General features: G+C 41.8%; 2 protein-coding genes across 6 annotated transcripts; both read left to right on the top strand.

The window, feature by feature from the left end:
- Nucleotides 1–61: 61 nt before the first annotated feature.
- Nucleotides 62–12,822, top strand: med14 (mediator complex subunit 14). 3 transcript variants are annotated; one of them, XM_031283084.2, is made up of 29 exons: nucleotides 62–472; nucleotides 1,001–1,027; nucleotides 1,151–1,256; nucleotides 1,385–1,558; nucleotides 1,682–1,811; nucleotides 1,947–2,075; nucleotides 2,232–2,339; nucleotides 3,208–3,340; nucleotides 3,648–3,798; nucleotides 3,904–4,015; nucleotides 4,397–4,522; nucleotides 4,738–4,816; nucleotides 5,189–5,348; nucleotides 5,498–5,689; nucleotides 5,930–6,064; nucleotides 6,189–6,265; nucleotides 6,402–6,562; nucleotides 6,655–6,801; nucleotides 7,192–7,406; nucleotides 7,547–7,816; nucleotides 8,440–8,689; nucleotides 9,286–9,408; nucleotides 9,625–9,801; nucleotides 10,136–10,374; nucleotides 10,508–10,687; nucleotides 10,931–11,038; nucleotides 11,439–11,564; nucleotides 11,673–11,862; nucleotides 12,051–12,822. In XM_031283084.2, the coding sequence occupies exons 1-29, from the start codon at nucleotides 297–299 to the stop codon at nucleotides 12,122–12,124; spliced, it is 4,275 nt and encodes a 1,424-aa protein (XP_031138944.1). In that variant the 5' UTR covers nucleotides 62–296; the 3' UTR covers nucleotides 12,125–12,822. The 3 variants fall into 3 exon arrangements, with proteins under 3 accessions (XP_031138944.1, XP_031138873.1, XP_031139020.1); XM_031283013.2 differs by having other exon boundaries at nucleotides 7,162–7,406; XM_031283160.2 differs by lacking the exon at nucleotides 9,286–9,408 and having other exon boundaries at nucleotides 7,162–7,406.
- Nucleotides 12,823–14,014: 1,192 nt separating this feature from the next.
- si:ch211-218d20.15 lies at nucleotides 14,015–17,888 on the top strand. Of its 3 annotated transcripts, none has more exons than XM_031283286.2 (7): nucleotides 14,015–14,595; nucleotides 14,845–15,026; nucleotides 15,858–15,986; nucleotides 16,117–16,219; nucleotides 16,972–17,090; nucleotides 17,190–17,335; nucleotides 17,418–17,888. In XM_031283286.2, the coding sequence occupies exons 1-7, from the start codon at nucleotides 14,535–14,537 to the stop codon at nucleotides 17,524–17,526; spliced, it is 849 nt and encodes a 282-aa protein (XP_031139146.1). In that variant the 5' UTR covers nucleotides 14,015–14,534; the 3' UTR covers nucleotides 17,527–17,888. The 3 variants fall into 3 exon arrangements, with proteins under 3 accessions (XP_031139146.1, XP_031139316.1, XP_031139228.1); XM_031283368.2 differs by having other exon boundaries at nucleotides 14,025–14,595; nucleotides 14,908–15,026; XM_031283456.2 differs by lacking the exon at nucleotides 14,845–15,026 and having other exon boundaries at nucleotides 14,022–14,595.
- Nucleotides 17,889–18,702: the final 814 nt, after the last annotated feature.

Genomic DNA, 18,702 nt, shown 5'->3' with positions numbered 1-18,702 from the left:
CTCATTCCTCAGGGCTCTTGTCTGGGTTTTCTTTCCCACCGGACCTATTCCCGACAGCAAAGATGGCGGCTGAGCGGCGTTAAGCCTTCTCCGTAATGTGTTACCAAATTTGTTTTTCTGCCGAACAAGGAAACCAAGTCCATGTCGAAAAACTCGTCCCGTGAAAGAAATGTTGTGAGACTGCGAAGAAAATCTTTTCATAAGAAATTAGCTAATACAACTTGATAGTTTCCCGTTGTAGCGCTGGGTGTTCATCGCCGTATCGTTAGCTAACTAGCCCGTATCGTCATTGTAAAATGGCTCCGGTGCAGATTGGGTCAGATGGGCAGCTCGTCCCACTCGGGGGTCCGGTAGTTTCGGGTCCACAGCCACCACCACCCGGGGCACCGGCCACACAGGGGGTCCGACTGAGTCTGCTAATTGAATTTCTTCTCCAGAGGACCTACCATGAAATTACCCTGCTGGCAGAACTGTAAGTAGCTTTGTAGGCCTTAAAGCTAACTAACCGGCAGGCTAATCAGCTAACATAAGTAAACTCAGAGGATGCACTTCTTCCAGCCACTATAATACAAACCAACGGGCTCATCAAGTTGGTACCAATCGAGAAGTTAGGATAAGCTTTTCATGTTTTGAGCCCTAACAAAGTGGATAGCACAGATATGTGAGGGGGCGTAACGTTACCGGGTCAACATCACATCAGCATATGTCTGAAGATCCTTAAGTTATAGCCATTGTTTTGTTGTTCAAGATAAGTGTTTGTGTGGGACGGTACATATGTGGGTTTATGATTGATGACTTGAATCAGTCTGCTGTCCAAAAGCCAGTTTCTCCTTGTCTTGGTGCCCAACTGCTAACTGAAAAGATTAACATTTCGATTTGTTATCAAAGTAGATTCATACCAGGGATGCACAGAGTTTAGACAGGTGATATGTTGGGCTGTTGCTCTACTTTCAGGATAAGGACAATGGCAGTCACTAAAGTTTTAATGTTTTTTTCCTAGACTTCCCAGAAAAACGGACATGGAGAGGTATGTTTATTTGAATTTTATTCACAACTTATTTATCCCTTCACTCCTTTAGTCACTCATTATGTTAAGCTATTGTATTTAAAATTTTGTTTAAACGTATATCCCCTGTTTGTTTGTTTTCAGGAAAATTGAGATTGTCCAGTTTGCCAGTCGTACCAGACAGCTATTTGTGCGTTTGCTAGCCCTGGTGAAGTGGGCAAGCAATGCAGGGAAAGTTGAGAAGTGTGCGGTATGTTGTGTGGAATTTGTGTTGTGGATTTTGATAATAAACTGCGAATGTGTGCGCCTGCAAACTTTTGTCCATCGGAATACAAATCAACTTACTCTTACCTCTCTTTATGATATCAATGGTCACAGATGATTTCCAGCTTCTTGGATCAGCAGACCATCCTATTTGTGGATACAGCTGATAGGCTTGCATCGCTGGCCAGAGATGCCTTGGTACATGCTCGTTTGCCCAGCTTTGCCATCCCCTTTGCCATTGATGTTCTCACAACAGGGTCATACCCACGCTTGCCCACATGTATACGAGTAAGTCTGTTGAACTTCCTTCTCTGCGGGCTAAAACTGCTAATCTATATGAAAAGATGTAAGGATATCAAACTCGTGGTTTGACATGTCATCATCATCAAATGTTTGTGTCCATTTCTGTAGGATAAGATCATTCCTCCAGACCCCATCACTAAGGTTGAGAAGCAGACCACCCTGAGCCAACTTAATCAGATTCTACGACACCGCCTTGTCACCACAGACTTACCACCCCAGCTAGCAAACCTCACCGTCGGTAAGCAGCTTGTGTAAACCCACTATGGTATACTTTAACTGATAGCCATTCCAACGTATTTAGCCATTTGTTTTCAGCCATATTGGTTAAGAAAATCTCTTATGTGTGTGTTTGCTTGTGTGTATATTTGTGTAGCTAATGGGCGTGTAAAGTTTCGTGTGGAAGGAGAGTTTGAGGCCACTTTGACAGTGATGGGAGATGACCCTGATATTCCCTGGAGGCTGCTGAAGTTGGAGATTCTGGTAGAGGACAAAGAAACTGGAGGTAAGGCATACACTCCTCCAGCTATGCTGCGACACTTCATTGACATGCTGATTGACAATGTACATCATTGCTAATGTTTTTCCTTTTCCCATTCACTCTCAAACGGTTTGTCTGTCCCATTTCCACGCTCCTCCTCCTCCCCCTCCACATTGACAGATGGCCGAACCCTAGTCCACAGTTTGCAGGTGAACTTCATCCACGAGTTGGTCCAGGCACGTCTGTGTGCAGATGAAAAACCCCTACAGGACATGTACAACTGCTTGCGTATCCTTTCTTGGCCTTTGCATTTTGTGTATGGCCTGCACAAAACCACTTGGCTTAAGTCCCAGTCTGATGTGAACTACTGCAGTAGGGAGGGAGGGTGTGTCAGAGCATATAGAGTATTGACTGGTCAAGCAGACACTTGCAGCATTCCAATGAGAAACACAGCTGCAGAATTGCACCCTTTTTAACCCCTCTTTTTTCATGAATTCTCTAACAACACAACCACCTTTATTACTGACAGGGAAGAGGCTCACTACATCCTGTCTCCCAGTCAGGTCATGTGAGGTGTAATTAATTTCTTATGGAGATGTGTGTTACTAACACCTGTTCATACTGTACTAAGAAACTGATACTTTTTTTTTATGTTTACACACTTTTGTGAATTAAAGCTTAATCAGAGTTTCTTCAAAAATGCATTTTTGTATTGTATAATCAGGCAGTGATAATTGTGCCATTCATAATGTTGCTGATCACACAGTCACAGGCCTATTACACTTTAGTCTGTGGTAAAATATAGAGAGAAACAACCGTTTGTTAGCATTCATGCTAATATCAAAGACCCTAATCAAGCATGCAAGATAAGCATGACTGTGCTAATCACAATGCTAATCAGTACATCTCAGCTCTGCCTTTCCCCCACCATCACCACCAAGTGCAGCTCACCGTGTCAAAGAGCAGTCTGTGTTGGGTACAAATACCCCTTTTACCAACAAAGTGTATGTGTCTTGAGGATATCTGTGAGTGTGTTTTTGAATGTTAATGGAGAAATGTGTAGTACGTTGTTGTTTTTTTTTTTGTTTTTTTATCTCTAGTCACCTGGACTTGGTATTTTCCCACACTGTGTTCTCTTTAACTGCATTATTTCCAGACTCCTTCTGTTTGTCACTGCAGCTAGAGGTGCTCCACTCTCAGACTCTGATGCTGATTAGAGAGCGATGGGGAGACCTGGTGCAGGAGGAGAGATATGTGCCCGCAAAATACCTCACACTCACTGTTTGGAAGTAAGACCCCTTTAAATTGCCCTCACATACTGTAATGTGATAATTTTTCTCTTTTGAAGCACTTTGACTTTGCCTTTGTAAAGTGTCAAGTAAAGTCTTTGTAAAAGGTGCTATATTAAGTAAATGTATTATTATTATGATTATTATTATTATTATTATTATTGTTGTTGTTATTATTTTATATTGACGACACACTGTTCTAAAAAAAAAAACTACCAAAATTGAATGATGAGAGAGCTCAAAATGGCAGGATGCATTCATATAGTTTTCATTCCTACTCTGTCTTCCCTTTTCTTTGTTTCTCCAGCCAACAGGTTTTGGGTAGGAAAACAGGTACAGCCTCAGTTCACAAAGTCACTATCAAGATTGACGAATCAGATGGATCTAAGCCATTGCAAATATCTCATGAGCCTCCTCTCCCTGCCTGTGACTCCAAATTAATGGAGAGAGCTATGAAGGTAAGGTGGACATATGTTTTCAGTGTAATATAAAGAATGGGGATGTATGGCATACTGTACAAATATCTCGCTCTACAATTTAATAATGTTTGTCTCATGCTTTAGATTGACCATCTGTCGGTGGAGAAACTTTTGATCGACAGTGTGCATGCCCGGTCCAATCAAAAGTTACAGGAACTGAAGGCCATTCTAAAGACCAGCAATCCCAGTGACAACTGTATGTATATACTCTATTTTCTTGTAATTTAAATACATTTTGTAAGTGTATATTAAGCAAATGAACAGAAACCGTTCAAAACAGTAGAAAACAGTGTTTCCTACCTACAGCAGATGCAGTCATGTACTAATCATTCACAACACTTGATAAAAGAGGCATGGTTTAGGATCCAGAGTCCATAATTTTAGCCTTGGAAAAAAATATTTTCTTCTTTTCTTGGTCTTAATTATGATGAATGCATTGCATTTTCAAAATTCCCATTAGCTCATAGAGATGTGCTCTCTCACACATGCCTCATTCCCGTTCTATCAATTGATGTACTGTACCCATGGTTTTGAGTCCTCTGCAGTAGAAATACTTAATCATGTTTGTTTATTTCAGCGTTCATCGAGACTGCTTTACCTACACTAGTTATTCCGATACTTGAGCCCTGTGGTCGTTCAGAGTGCTTACACATTTTTGTAGACCTGCACTCTGGCATGTTCCAACCCATGCTGTACGGATTAGGTAAGTAATAGGCAAACATTAACTCATGACTATTTTCTGATTTATGTTTGTCCATTGTGTTGGTCCTAGGGAAGTGTTGTGTTCAGGTTGAGTTTATATAAGGGTTTGGTTTTGTGTAACAATAAAGGAATCCACAATTAGTTTCTCTGTGATTCTACTTTTGTTTTGTATGCTCAGCTCTGTAAAAATAAAACCCATGTGTGTTCTCTCCCTAGATCAGTCCATGCTGGATGACATTGAAAAGACCATTAACGACGATATGAAGCGCATCATATCTTGGCTTCAACAACTGAAGTGAGTCCACCTTCTCAATTTTTAAATGGCTATGGACATTAAATACTGTATATTCACAGCTGATAGTGTAAAGTATATTTTGGCACAGGCGAAAGATAGCAGAGTCAGTTCAGAGTCAACAGTAGATGCCAGAGTCTGACGCCTGCTTCTAGCTTGTCAAAATTGGCTAATTGCTGTCAGTAGCAACACTTGGCTCAGCAGGTGGCAAGATGGGTGTTGAGAAGGATTGCCACGGTTGTGTATTGAGTTGATTTTGAGTCTTGCACTAGTGAACCGTGGGAATGCCGTGAGTGACAGAATGGGCTGTGAATCTGGGAGTTTTTGCAACTGAAATTTCATTGAGACACCAAAATCTTTCTTTTCTCTGGCAAGGTTCTGGTTGGGGGAGCAGCGCTGTCGACAGTCTGTGAAACACCTTCCCACTGTGTGTACTGATGTCCTTCACCTGTCCAACTCGGCTTCTCACCCTGTTGGCAACCTGTCCAAACACAAGCTCTTCATTAAGCTCACACGTCTTCCGCAGTACTACATTGTAAGTTTCTCTATCAATATGTTGCTGAATAGTGCTAAACCAAAATGACTTAAAGAAAATTCCTCCACAAAGTTAGTTATGATCTGCTTTCATTTTTATGTCCACCCTCTTGGTCTCTCTTTTTCCCACTCCTTTTCTCCTTTTTGTAGGTGGTGGAAATGCTTGAAGTGCCTAGCAGTCCCACAGCGTTGCAGTACAAGTACTCTTTCCTGTCAGTGTCTCAGTTGGAAGGAGATGATGGACCCATGTGCGCACAGCTCCTGCAGCATTTTAAACCCAACCTAGAACATCTTGTCCAGGACACAACAGGCAGAGGGGCCCGACCTGGGACTAAGAGAAAGGTAGTCAGTGCTAGAGTAGTTATACACCAAATGTTCTTTTGTGTATGATGAAACACAGTATTTTTCATCATACACAAATGAAAGTTTCTTTTGAGTTTTGACGGATGTGGTGCTGGCCTAGAGGTTAGAACTAGGCAGTAACAGTAAATGCTCTGCCCACCATCAAAAACAGCTGACAAAGACATATCACACATAGATAACGTTCCATATGCACTTTATTTTGTCTCTGTTGCTTTTTAGATATCTGGGGACCAGGGGGACCCAGAGCCAAAGAAGCCTAAGCGGTCTGGAGAAATGTGTGCCTTCAACAAAGAGCTGGCTCACCTAGTAGCTATGTGCGACACCAACATGCCCTTCATTGGCCTCAGAACAGAGGTAGGTCACAGTGCTCAGACAGTTTGAATCTTTCCTGCCAGTCATAGATGTGTCAACATCAAGCATGGCAATCTCAGTGTTGTGTTTGCTGGCTAATGCTGCATGTCTGTCTGTCTTCGAGTAGCTGTCCAACATGGAGATCCCTAACCAGGGTGTCCAAGTTGAGGGAGATGGCAGCAGTCACGCGATACGTCTACTAAAGTAATACACACAGTCACAAGCACACATGCATGCATGCATTTATGCACACACCAGGACAAAATTAAATTTTTCTTCAAGTATGATAAACTTTGCCAAAACCATTGTGACTATACAGTGTAATTGTTTCATCTTGTAGGATTCCTCCTTGTAAAGGTGTAGGAGAGGAGACTAGGAAAGCTTTAGACCGGTCTCTACTGGACTGCACCTTCCGACTGCAGGGCAGGAACAACCGAACCTGGGTGGCTGAACTGATGCTGGCCAACTGCCCTCTCAACAGCACACACAGCAAGGAGCAAGGTACACATCGCATACAGAGTGTTCCAAGTTCATCACTACAAGTTTACAACATGGCCCTGTGTATAAACAAACCCATCTGTCCCCTGTATTAGCCTCCACGCGGCATATATATCTGACCTATGAAAACCCTCTGTCGGAGCCAGTGGGCGGGCGGAAGGTGGTAGAGATGTTCCTTAATGACTGGAACGCCATCAGTCAGCTCTACCAGTGTGTCCTCAACTTCTCTCGAGCACTGCCAGGTACGTGCATGGTCATCTGTAAAGCAAACATTGCACTTACCTGAATGACTGATAAAAGTCAGTTCATCTTAAATCAGTCAGTATCTTACTCATTTTGTTGCTGGTGTATGGATTTGTAATGAAGGTGACACATTAATTCTCAAAGTAAAACAAACATTGTTTTTTTGGCCTGGTTTAACCAGAGTAATCAGATTTACTTTTGTAAGTTTGAGTCGTTTGTGTGTGAAAATCTGCACATAGTTAAAGTTACAGTTAGTTCAGGCTTGCATTCATCAGTGTTACCCACACTGTTGAAATAATGCTTGGCAAAAGAAACACATAGATCTAATACAGCTGCACATTGTGACTGCTTCCCTCCAGAGATGCCATCTTACCTGAGCCTGTTTTCAGAGGTGCGGCTGTACAACTACCGTAAGCTGGTGCTGTGCTACGGTACCACCAAGGGCAGCTCTGTGACGATCCAGTGGAACTCCAACAGCCAGCGTTTCCACCTCGCCCTTGGCACTGTGGGCCCCAACTCTGGCTGCTCCAACTGCCACAATATCATCCTCCATCAGCTACAAGAGATGTTCAACAAGAGTCCAAACGTGATGCAGCTGCTGCAGGTACACAGGAGCACAGTTATGATAATGCATATGAATGTGTGCACTTGTTATATCTGTATCAAATAATAATTTCAAGTGTCCTTTAAGGTAACTTTCAATGTAATTTCCTGGGTAACGTTACTATTTATCCTCTTTCTCAGGTGCTCTCTGACACACAGGCCCCTTTGAATGCAATCAACAAGCTACCAACAGTGCCCATGCTGGGCCTGACCCAGCGCACCAACACTGCCTACCAGTGCTTCTCCATCTTACCCCAGTCCCCCACACACATCCGCCTGGCGTTTAGAAACATGTACTGCATCGACATCTACTGCCGCAGCCGCGGTGTGGTAGCCATCAGAGATGGAGCCTACAGTCTTTTTGACAACACTAAGATTGTAGAGGGCTTCTACCCTGCTCCTGGACTCAAGGTATACAAGACTTATTGGCATGGTAGTGGTGTCAATAGACTATCTCAGAAAGGGAATACGTTTCTCTTAAAGTTTCTGTCTAAACTATCTAACAAAAAGAACTGCCACATTAAGTTCTAATGGACATGCAGCCGTGAGTCTAAGTATACTAGCAGGTTCCGCCCAAACCAATAATTGTGACCTGTTATGAGTTAAAGGAATAGTTGAAATACACTTATTAGCTTTTTAAAAAAATGAGATGTAAAGTCACTGCGCCTGACCAAGAAATAGTCTGGCACATAACCTTCCATAAAACCATAAAGTGTTAGTTAGCTTTAGAGGTGCTTTGGGTGGCAGATTCGGTTTTCTTTGGACCCCCAGGCCAGCTATTCCCCCCTCCCCCCTGTATCTAGTGCTAAGCTAAGCTAATTGCCTATTTCCCTTGGCATCACTCCAGCGTGAAAAGCTTTTTGTTGAGAACTGGAAGGGTGTTTTTCTAATCAGTACAACGAAAGAATCCTACTTGATTGGAAAAGAAAATGTAAAATGTAATGCAGATATACAGTTTCATGATTAAAAACTTACACTTTTTTGGTCAAGCTTTTTACATAAAATTCTGTCCTTCTCTTCTTGCCCCTGTCTAGACATTCCTAAATATGTTTGTAGACAGTAATCAAGATGCTCGCAGACGCTCTGTCAATGAAGATGATAACCCACCCTCGCCGGTGGGTGTAGATGTGATGGACAGTCTGATGAACCACTTGCAAGCTCAACAGCAGCCACAAACAATGAGAGGGGGTGCAGGAGGTGTCTATCCTCCTCTCACTTCACCACCACCAAATTACCATGCTAATGTAACTCCCTCACCATCCATGATGCCCACCCAGTCGCCAGGTAATAGCAAGCTTAGTGTTTGTATGTATGTGTATGTGTATTTAAGTATAAGTAAGTTAATGATATCCTTTATTGTTTGTGTCTGAGCTTTGTGTCAAGCTGCCATACAGGATTATGACCTAAAAAAATCATTGTTTTTGAATATATCGCATTGCCGTCATCAACCTCCCTGCTGACTTATGTATTTTGTTGCAAGAGCAAATTGTTTGAATGGGACGGAGAACGAGGAAAAGTAACCATGTGTGCCCATTTTGATTTTGTGAAATCATGAGATCAGTTGTGTTTCTCATGCAACATGCGCATACCTCACAGCCGAGAGGGAACAAAGCATGCATTTAGTCCTGCTCCTTCCATTCCTCTCCATCTCAGCCCGCCAGCCAGAGACTACAGCCCTTCCGCCCTGCTTTAGCATGTGTGTACATGAGCGTGTGTGTGTGTGTGTGTGTGTGTGTGTGTGTGTGTGTGTGTGTGTGTGTGTGTGTGTGTGTGTGTGTGTGTGTGTGTGTGTGTGTGTGTGTGTGTGTGTGTGTGTGTGTGTGTAAGGAGAACTTGTCAACCTCAAAGTCTGACGAGTCTGTGTGTGTGTGTGTGTGTAGGGAACATCCATGCCTCTGGCTCCCCTAGTGGAGCTCTGAGGGCACCTTCTCCTTTCGGGCCCACCCCGTCTCCGTCTTCTCTGGGCATAGCCATGGGCCAGACCAGCTTTGCCAGTCCCCACGGTAAGCAGCAGGGTGGCCCTAAATTCTGGTCTGCTGGACAAGGGCTGGAATGGGCTGAACTGAACATCTTAACTTGGCACTTCTAGGCTGCAGACATTAAAAAGCATATGACAAATGGCCTGTAGTTAGTGGGCACACTGGTGTATTCATTTAACTGGTTATTGTTGAACATAAAGTGTAGTTTTGTTGCTGATGGCTGTCTCTCCTTCACCCTAGGTGCTCTGGATCCCAGCTCTCCATATGCCATGGTGTCTCCCAGCCATAGGGGCCAGTGGCCAGGTTCACCCCAGGTCTCAGGGCCTTCTCCTGGGGCACGGATCCATGGCATGTCCCCTGGTAACCCATCTCTGCACTCACCTATCCCCGATCCTCATTCTCCACGTGCCGGGACCAGTAAGTACTGCTTTCTCTGTGTTGTCTCACGTTGTTTTTTTACGTAAACGCATAACAACCTTGCCACTGATTCCTTAGATAAGTTTAAAAAAAAAAAAAAAAAGAGTGGGACATTTTACAGTTGAAAAAGTAACCTGTCAGTGCTCTCTGGTGCATAACACAAACTATGTGACACTGTTTCTAAATAATCTCAAACCTAGTTAGGTTATCGGCTGCCATACACAGATACCGATATATCTGCAATAAGTTAATATTCGCCGATATAGTAGTCTAGCGCTATTAAATTAATTGATTGTTTCACTACAACCTCTCTCCCTCTCTGTCTTTGGTTTAGGTTCACAAGTCATGCCTACCAGTATGCCTCCACCCCGCAAGCTACCTCAACGCCCCTGGGCTGCCTCCATTCCTACCATCCTCACCCACAATGCCTTGCATGTGCTTTTGCTCCCCTCACCCACTCCCTGCCTGGTGCCAGGCCTGGCAGGAAGCTACCTCTGCTCGCCACTTGAGCGTTTTCTGGGTTCAGTTATCATGAGACGGCACCTACAGAGAATCATCCAGCAGGAGGCCAACGTAAGTGTTGCACAAATCATCCTGATTTTGGAGAGATAATTCTTTGGTGTTTTTATTCCCTCAAATTACATTCAGTGTTGTGCTCTCCCCTAACTTCTCTAAATCGGTCAACTCTCCTCCAACTCTCCTCCAGTTATCTATTGTGAATTCTAATGAGCCGGGTGTGATCATGTTCAAGACGGAAGTACTCAAGTGCCGCGTGGCTCTCAACCCAAAGAACTACCAGACACTGCAGCTCAAAGTTACTCCAGAAAATACAGGTCCCTGGTCCCAAGAGGAGCTTCAGGTGCTGGAGAAGTTCTTTGAGACGAGGGTAAGTATAAGGAGAAGCCACTTAAAGCCTAATTCATAAATAATTTAAACATACATTTGAGGCATATCTACATGCATAGTTTTTTGACCTATGCATGAAAGAAATGCATTTTGTGATCATAATTTAGAATATTGAATTTAAAACTTAGTTGAACTGTTGTGCTTCATGTAAAAGATTTGTCAGAACACACGAGTGCACTAATGTTATTATTCCATTGATCATCTTCCATTGTCCTCTTTCTAGGTTGCTGGTCCTCCCTTCAAATACAACACTCTGAATGCCTTCACAAAGCTGCTTGGGGCACCCACTAACATCCTTAGGGACTGTGTGCGCATCATGAAGCTCGAACTGGTGGGTAGCTGTTTCTTTTTTAAGAGGGTCTGTTGCCTGTATTCAACCATAATTGAGAATGAGCCCCGCTACCCAGAAAATATATGAATTTATGAATATGCAAACTGAATAAGACCTTTTGTTATACTAGCTGTCAAATAGTAGAAACATTGCAACAGGATACAGAACAAGTACACCATATGCCCTGATAAACCTGTCTATTTCACTGCAGTGTGACTTGTGTGAAAGTGTGCCCACATTACACATGTTCTTCTAGTTGTGCAAGTGAAAAGTGTATCGTATTGTACTTAATGGCAGTTTAGACATCCTTCTAATATCTTGATGCATGTCTTTACCTTATACAAAGCACTTGGAATTGCCTCTGTGTTTTAAAGATATTATATATTGCCTTTCTCTGAAGTTCCCTGACCAGGCTGCACAGCTGAAGTGGAATGTCCAGTTCTGTCTCACCATCCCTCCCAGTGCTCCCCCCATAGCCCCTCCTGGGACCATCGCTGTGGTGCTCAAGTCCAAGATGCTCTTCTTTGTAAGTCTTAGCAGAGCCTCACCATTAGCTCTCCACAACCAGGACACAAGTCGTATACCTGTGTAGCATAATTTGAAACAACCTGACCCTGTGTGTTTTGCCTCACAGTTGCAACTGACCCAGCGTATCCCGGTGCCCCAGGAGCCAGTGAGCATTATAGTGCCCATTGTGTACGACATGGCCACGGGCGTCACTCAGCAGGCCGACATCCCCAGACAGCACAGCTCCTCTGGGGCCGCAGCGCTCATGGTCTCTAATATCCTTAAGAGGTTCAATGAACTGCACCCTGCCAGACCGGGTAAGACTCACACACTGATGACCACTGAATAATTTACTAAACAGAAAAAGTGATATCAAATTTGCTAAACTGAAACGGGTATCAACTGAATATTATATACTATACTATACTATACAGTATAGCGTTGTTATCTATACTTGACGCAAAATGCCTTTGCTAACACTGGGTATTTGCCATCTTTCTTTCAGGTGAGTGTACAATATTTGCTTCTGTTCACGAGCTGATGGCCAACCTCGCTCTACCCCCCGGCACTCGTCAGTAGAAACAACAAATTCAGTCTGGAACTCAACCAGAGTCCCTTTGAGACTGAGGATGGGTCTATCTCTGAGCTAAGAAGAAAAAGGAGAGTAACAACTGTGGTCCCAAGATGTCAAAATCATGTCTTTTTTTGCGTCAGCCACTGGACAATTGACGTGATGTATAATTGCTGTTATGGAAGGGAGTTAAATATGTACAGTTGTGGACCACAGTCTTTATTCTTGATAGAAGCTCAGAAACAAGATTTGCTGTTGAGGTAGATCATGGGTGAGGGGGGCGTTTGATGCAAAAGGATATAAATGTTATTTTTTTCCTCCAGGTGCACTTGTAAACAAGATTATCTATTGAAATTAAGGTTGTTTACGAAAATATGTATATTGTTGTATATTTGAGTATTGAAAAGAATCAGGTGAGTTAGATTTTTGCTAGAGAATTGTATTCAGTTTCTTTTTTTTTTTTTTTTTTATAACGCCAGACTGATATTAATAGTATCAGGAGATATATTCCTTAGCACACTATTTAAATGTTTTCTTGCCTTTACTTTGTCAAGACCTCTGCATTTTTATTTCAAACTTTCACTTTGGATACTGTAAAACTGTGACAAACTTTATAAGCCAGTTGTATTTTATTAAGACCCATTTTGAGTCCTGATTGAAGGATTCCTGTCTGAATTTGCTATTTAATAAACCAAGCCCAAAGTTGGTTTGTGCTCTGAGAATCTTCCACTGGCAGTACTAAAATAATCAGATAATTTACTAAAGTAAAAAAAATAGCAATAATACTACAAGTCAATGTACTGCTTAAAATGTTTACTCAAGCAAACCCACAGTGTAGTGGCAACAAAATGTACATAGAGAATCAAAAGAAAACACCTGTTATGCAGAAAGGCCCTTTCCAGAGTCTTCTATATCATTATTTTTATACAAGGCAAGGCAAGGCAGCTTTATTTGTATAGCACATTTCAGCAACAGGGCAATTCAAAGTGCTTTACATAAAACATTAAAGAGCAGTTAGAAATGATTAAAAAAAACAAAACAAATTAAAACATCAAAGTGCAGGTAAAAATGATTTTAAAAAAAACATTTCTCCGACCACAGGTCCTTTTGGCTCCGGTTGATGTTTTCGTTACCCGTTACAAGATTGCTGATGTAGCCGTCGCTACAAAGCTTAGTTTAATCTCGGTAAACCTTACTAAATCCGGGACAGTTCACAGTCTGTCTCTTGATAAATTCACAGAAATATCTGACAAGTTCACAGACGTTGTCTTTCTTATTGATCTAGTTCACAGACTAAATCTGACCAGTTCACAGACGTGGTCCTTGTATGGATAATCTATTGTCATACCCGTGTTGGAGAGGTAATCATTTCTCTGACCACAGGTCCTTTTGGCTCAGGTGACTTGGTGTTTTCGTTACCCATTACAAGATTGCAGTAGTTCTACTTTTCACTACGATGTAGCCGTCACTACAAAATTTTGTTTAATCCAAGTGTTTAATACAGTGACATGCTGCTTTTTATATCCACTCCTTTCAGCACTTTTACTTCAACTGATAGGCTACTCAAAGTATATGGGATTTAAAACTCAATAACTTTGGGTTTTGCACAATTGGTAAGACGTTACCTTGGGCTAAAGAAAACGGAGGTTATTTTTGTTTTTATATAGACCAAACGATTAATCAAGCAAATAATCTGTGGATTAACCAATAAGAAAACCCTGTAAAAAACTTACTTGAGTGAAAGGTACAAAATGTCAATTTTTAAATGCAGTGGGGTAGCCTATTATATAAGTATAAAGAAGTACAAAATGAAGATACAAGTACCTGAAAGTTGTGCCTGAGTAAACGCACTTTGGTTAATTTTTACCACGTAAATCCGATGTGTCTTTGTTAGTCCTGTATTAAACCTGTAGAAAACAGCTTTGCCTCCTCATCAAGTGATGCTGTGGTCCTCATCCCCTAAAACATGACATCATTCAGAAAGGCTGTATGTGGAGGGTTGAGGAGGCGTTCAAAACTGCAAATCCCAGACTGCGACTGCACGGCTGTTGTTGCAAAGGGCGTGGGCATTGTCTTTTGTATTATTACATAGCTACATGGATCCTCCGGGTGTGAAGGATGCATTTGTCACCTCGCAGCTGCGTGTGAACATCGACATCTGCAAGAAAACGACCAATTACGGATGAAGAAACACTGTCGGCTTTTATGCACCCTGACTGAACGTTTGACATTCGAACGCACCCTTTGCGATACTTCCGACAAAATGCCACAGGATAAATAAATAGACTGAGCCTTATCTATTTTTCTCTATAGCCTCAACTAAGCTGCTGCCTCTGCTTTCATTGGTCTCTTATGGCTTTTATCAGTGCTGCCAATTTAGGAGAATAGGGCGATAATCACCGCAGGTTCAAGTCCGACATGGCAGTGAGCACATCTGAGCCGCTCTGTCAGCCGTGCGTTTACCATGAAGCTTTTAAAGGTAAGTCCCAGAATTACGTTTTTATTTCGGGTTGTAGCAGCGATACGTTGATATCATTATGGTGTTTGAATTGGATATCGGAGGAGTGCGTCCCGCAGAAACGGTCTCCATCTCATTTCAACACACTGACCACTCCCCTTCAGTCCTTATAAATCTCTATCCTTCCTGGGACTTGTAGGATAGATGACACATGCACGTTGTTTCATAGGCAGTGATGGTGCCCCCTTTGAGTTTGTGTTTGTTAATAAGGGGGTGAAGAAAAAAGGGGGGAGATGTCAGACAGGCCTACTGATTTGGTTGCTGTGTGGTCAGTGGAGCTACAGGTGAAGAGACCTCTGATGCCTGTCCAGCTGAGTCCAGAGCAAGTGGGCCTGGAGATGTTGTGTCTTTGTGGGCAGCTGGACCTCCTCATCAGGGCACAGATGCAGCAGGTAGGGGTGACCTGAGCACTAAATGCATTGCTTCCACCATTGCTGAGTCTGACAAAGATAATATTTATCTCCTCCACTTTCTCCTTAGTTTTCATCAGTTTTCCGAGAAACTGTCAAGTGAAATTTAAGCATTTCCATCAGCTGAACCAAAGCAATTAAACAAGTAGGCCCAAGTAGGTGTTCATTGTGTTATTATACAGCTAATGTTGCATACATCAAGCATTTGACAAAGGGCTGATGTACAGATTATTTACCATCATCTTTCATTTTTTCTTTAGTTTTAAACAAAATAAAGCTTATCTTCACATTTGTCACACGGTAGTTTACATCATACATCTAGAATGGAAACCCATCAATAGAAAATTCCCACTTCAACAAAACAAATAAAGGAATTGTCTCTACATTTAGGGTGCTAACAGCCAGGAGCAAAAATCCAGAAAATGCCCTCACAAATTTTCTTCTTACATTTTTCTTTTTATTAAATCATGAGCAATAGTCCTCTGAACACACACACACACACACACACACACACACACTTTTGGGCCCTGTCAAATTCACATTTTTATGGATCTATTTACATCTTATGATCCTGTCCCATATTGTAACTCTTTGATTTACAGTACAACAGCACTCAAACGCATAGACTTGAGGAAGTTTAAGCATGACTATGTCCCAACCAATAGGGCTACATGCATGGTCCAAACCTGCCAATTGGTTGCAGGTCTATTGTGCAGTCTATGCTGTTCACAAGCATTTCACATCATTCTGTATAGACGCTCCTCTTTTTATCCAGTGACATTATTATGATTATTCATATTTTCTATGTTCCAGTTCCAGGAGCAGTTAGGACAAGGCTGTAGCCCAGAGGAGTCAGACACTTTCCAGGCTCAAGGGTCAGAGATTCTTGACCAGATGCTGCAGTGCCTTGAACATCTACCAAAGCCTATGCCACAGCTAGAGGTATCACATCTTCTAATAATGTCCAAATAAAAAAGGACTTTATGACATAACGTGGAATACGAGACCATTCACTTTGCATACTTCTCTTACATGCTGTATCAGAAATCAGTGGGTTAATGTGTTTCCTCAGGACTACCTGGACATGGTGGGTCTGTCAGTAATGTTTCCTCGTGTAGAGGTGTTCCTCATTCAAGGAAGCCCAGTGGACATGCTGGAGAGGCCGCCAATGGACGGTAAGGCAATACACATTTATCCCCAGCCAGGAGGAAGAAACATATTTCAATCTGTTATTGTTTTTGAAGACAGATTATGCATACAGTATTTTGCAGATTTAGAAAGACTTTTGAAAGTTTTTTTTTTCCATCTGGAATTCAGTTCAAGTCAAAGTTGGCAAAAAGCAGCTTGGACGTCCAGCACAGATACTTATTATAGCCAGTGGTGGGAAGTACATTTACTCAAGTAGAAATTGTACTTTACTTAAGTATTTCCAATTCACTTCAAAGGCAAATATTTTAGAGTTTTCAGAGTAAGATTTTACATACAAAACACAAGATTGGTTTATAGAATATGATGCCTTGTTATAGATTAAACTACCCAGTAGTTTTTAAACTATTTAACATTGGCTCCACCTTTCGACATTATATGTATGTAATAAAACACTCACAGGGGGCATTATTCTGCATATATGTTTTGCTGATGATACTTCTGTACTTGAACTTAAGTAAGATTTTGAATTACTTTGACTTGTAATGGAGTATTTTTACACTGTGGTATTGCTATCTTTTACTCAAGGAGCTAAATTTTCCTCCACCAATGGTTATAGCAAGGTGAAAACACATGTTCTCTCCACACTTTTATATTCACATAGATGCCTTGTAGTTCTAACAGTACCGATGATTCATTCTAATCACACCACTCCATCTATACTGGATGTTCACACACGATTAAAACACATTCCTAACGTCATCTGATGCTTCTTCTGCAGAATACTTCTTCCACATCGCCAAACTGAACCAGCTCCTGGTGCTGAGTCAACAGCTAGAGGAAGATATCAGGCACCTTGGAAGTCATAAATACATTGCCCACCAGCTCTCGGTTATTTATGTAAGGAGAATAAATCACAACTATCATTTTTTAACAGTTTTTTTTTCTGATATGCATTCCACTTTAAGTTGTGTGCTTTTTAACATTGATTTTTTTCAGCAAGTCATCAGCTCTTTCAGAGGAATTCAGGCTTTCTCTGAAGTGAAGAAAGACATTGAGGCCAACTTCAAACAGATGAAACAGTCTCTGGTGGTAGAGGAAGGCTCCAGGCATGAACCTCAGCTGGCTGCCCACTACATCAACTGGTTAGTTAAAATCCAAATGGGAATTTGATGATAATTAATGCAGCAACAATCTGATTACAACCATATGCTGTTCTCTGTGTAGGATATTAGAAGTAACTCAAAGCTTAACTTCAGTGGTGTTGATGCTACCGGAGGAGCTGACAGAAGACCTTCACCCGGCCGTTACCTTCATATCACAGTTCCTGTCCTGACTCACCCACCCCGACCAACACCTCTGTATCTATGAATCCTGACGCTCTGATGCATCAGATGTCTCCAGGAGCGTCTAAATGAACTGATGTTGTGACTGTGAAAAGGTGCTACACAATTTGATTCAACGGATTAATGGTGGGATTGGATGGCCTACTTTATTTACAAATCATGTAGGTTTTTATATTGTCCTCCTCAATGTGGCCCATATTAGTCCCTATGGTGAGTCAGCTGTTTGGAAATGAATGTAAGCCTGTTGAATCCCGCCTTGCACTACTGTTATAACTACTGTTAACATTTCTTCCTTTTTTTTTTTTTTTTTTAAACCTACCTAAAGTGGAATAATAAAATTGAATGCAATAGGGAAATGTGTTTGCTTTCTCCCTGGCATGTGATCATAGGTGTAACTTCTAGCAAAGGCTCCTCTTCCCTTACTACTTGTGTAGGTGCACAGCTATGCAGTGAGACAAGCACACTTCCAATAAAGGTTGATGGTGTTGTACAAGTGAATTGTTGAAGTAACAAGAAAACTGGATGTACAGATAATATATTAGCTGTGATCAGTTAATGCTACATTGTCCCTCATAAAAACATAGTATAATTAGTGAAAGATCAACAGCAACAACTGGAAACCTATTTTCTAGTTCAGTTATGAGCGATGGGTTCCTACACAAGATTTTGTGCAACAATTTTGATCATTTGACATGAGAGATTTTCTGTATTTGTGTTTTTGTCTGAGCTCTTCTCACTGGTTTGAAGTGGGCGGGACTCTGTTGGAAAAAGGTGATGTCATGATGTCAGGGCTTCTGGGGTCCCTGGAGGAAGAAGATAATTGCTTGGTTGGTGATCAAACACAGCTAGTGGTGGAAAGAAGTACATCTACCAAAGGACTGAACTTAAGTGCAAATCAGATGCTTGTATATTAGTACTAAGTATACAAGTAAGTAAAGTTTATTTCTTTAGCACATTTAAACACAGCTCGCGCTGACCAAAGTGCTGTAGGCCTATATAGCGCATTAGCCACAGGGTAATAACATAAAATGAAATAAATATACATACAGATCAGTGATTTAAGCTAAAACGACATCAAGAGACAAACACTTTACAAACAGCAGGGTAAGACAATTAGAAGGCCAATGTAAAAAGGTGAGTTTTGAGCCTGGCTTTGAATATTGCAA

The sequence above is a fragment of the Sander lucioperca genome, chromosome 8 (genome assembly GCF_008315115.2).
Source record: "Sander lucioperca isolate FBNREF2018 chromosome 8, SLUC_FBN_1.2, whole genome shotgun sequence".
In the NCBI taxonomy this organism is placed as follows: Eukaryota; Metazoa; Chordata; class Actinopteri; order Perciformes; family Percidae; genus Sander; species Sander lucioperca.
This window is presented reverse-complemented; position numbering and strand designations above follow the sequence as displayed.

Excerpts from the sequence above, each read along its gene's own strand:
- med14 (XM_031283013.2), top strand. The coding sequence starts at position 297 with ATGGCTCCGGTGCAGATTGGGTCAGATGGGCAGCTCGTCCCACTCGGG. Across the intron at positions 2,340-3,207 it reads GGACATGTACAACTGCTTGC|ACTCCTTCTGTTTGTCACTG; the intron begins GTATCCTTTCTT and ends CATTATTTCCAG. Across the intron at positions 8,690-9,285 it reads GATGCCCACCCAGTCGCCAG|GGAACATCCATGCCTCTGGC; the intron begins GTAATAGCAAGC and ends GTGTGTGTGTAG.
- si:ch211-218d20.15 (XM_031283286.2), top strand. The coding sequence starts at position 14,535 with ATGGCAGTGAGCACATCTGAGCCGCTCTGTCAGCCGTGCGTTTACCAT. Across the intron at positions 14,596-14,844 it reads TTACCATGAAGCTTTTAAAG|GGGGTGAAGAAAAAAGGGGG; the intron begins GTAAGTCCCAGA and ends TTTGTTAATAAG. Across the intron at positions 17,336-17,417 it reads GCTGCCCACTACATCAACTG|GATATTAGAAGTAACTCAAA; the intron begins GTTAGTTAAAAT and ends TTCTCTGTGTAG.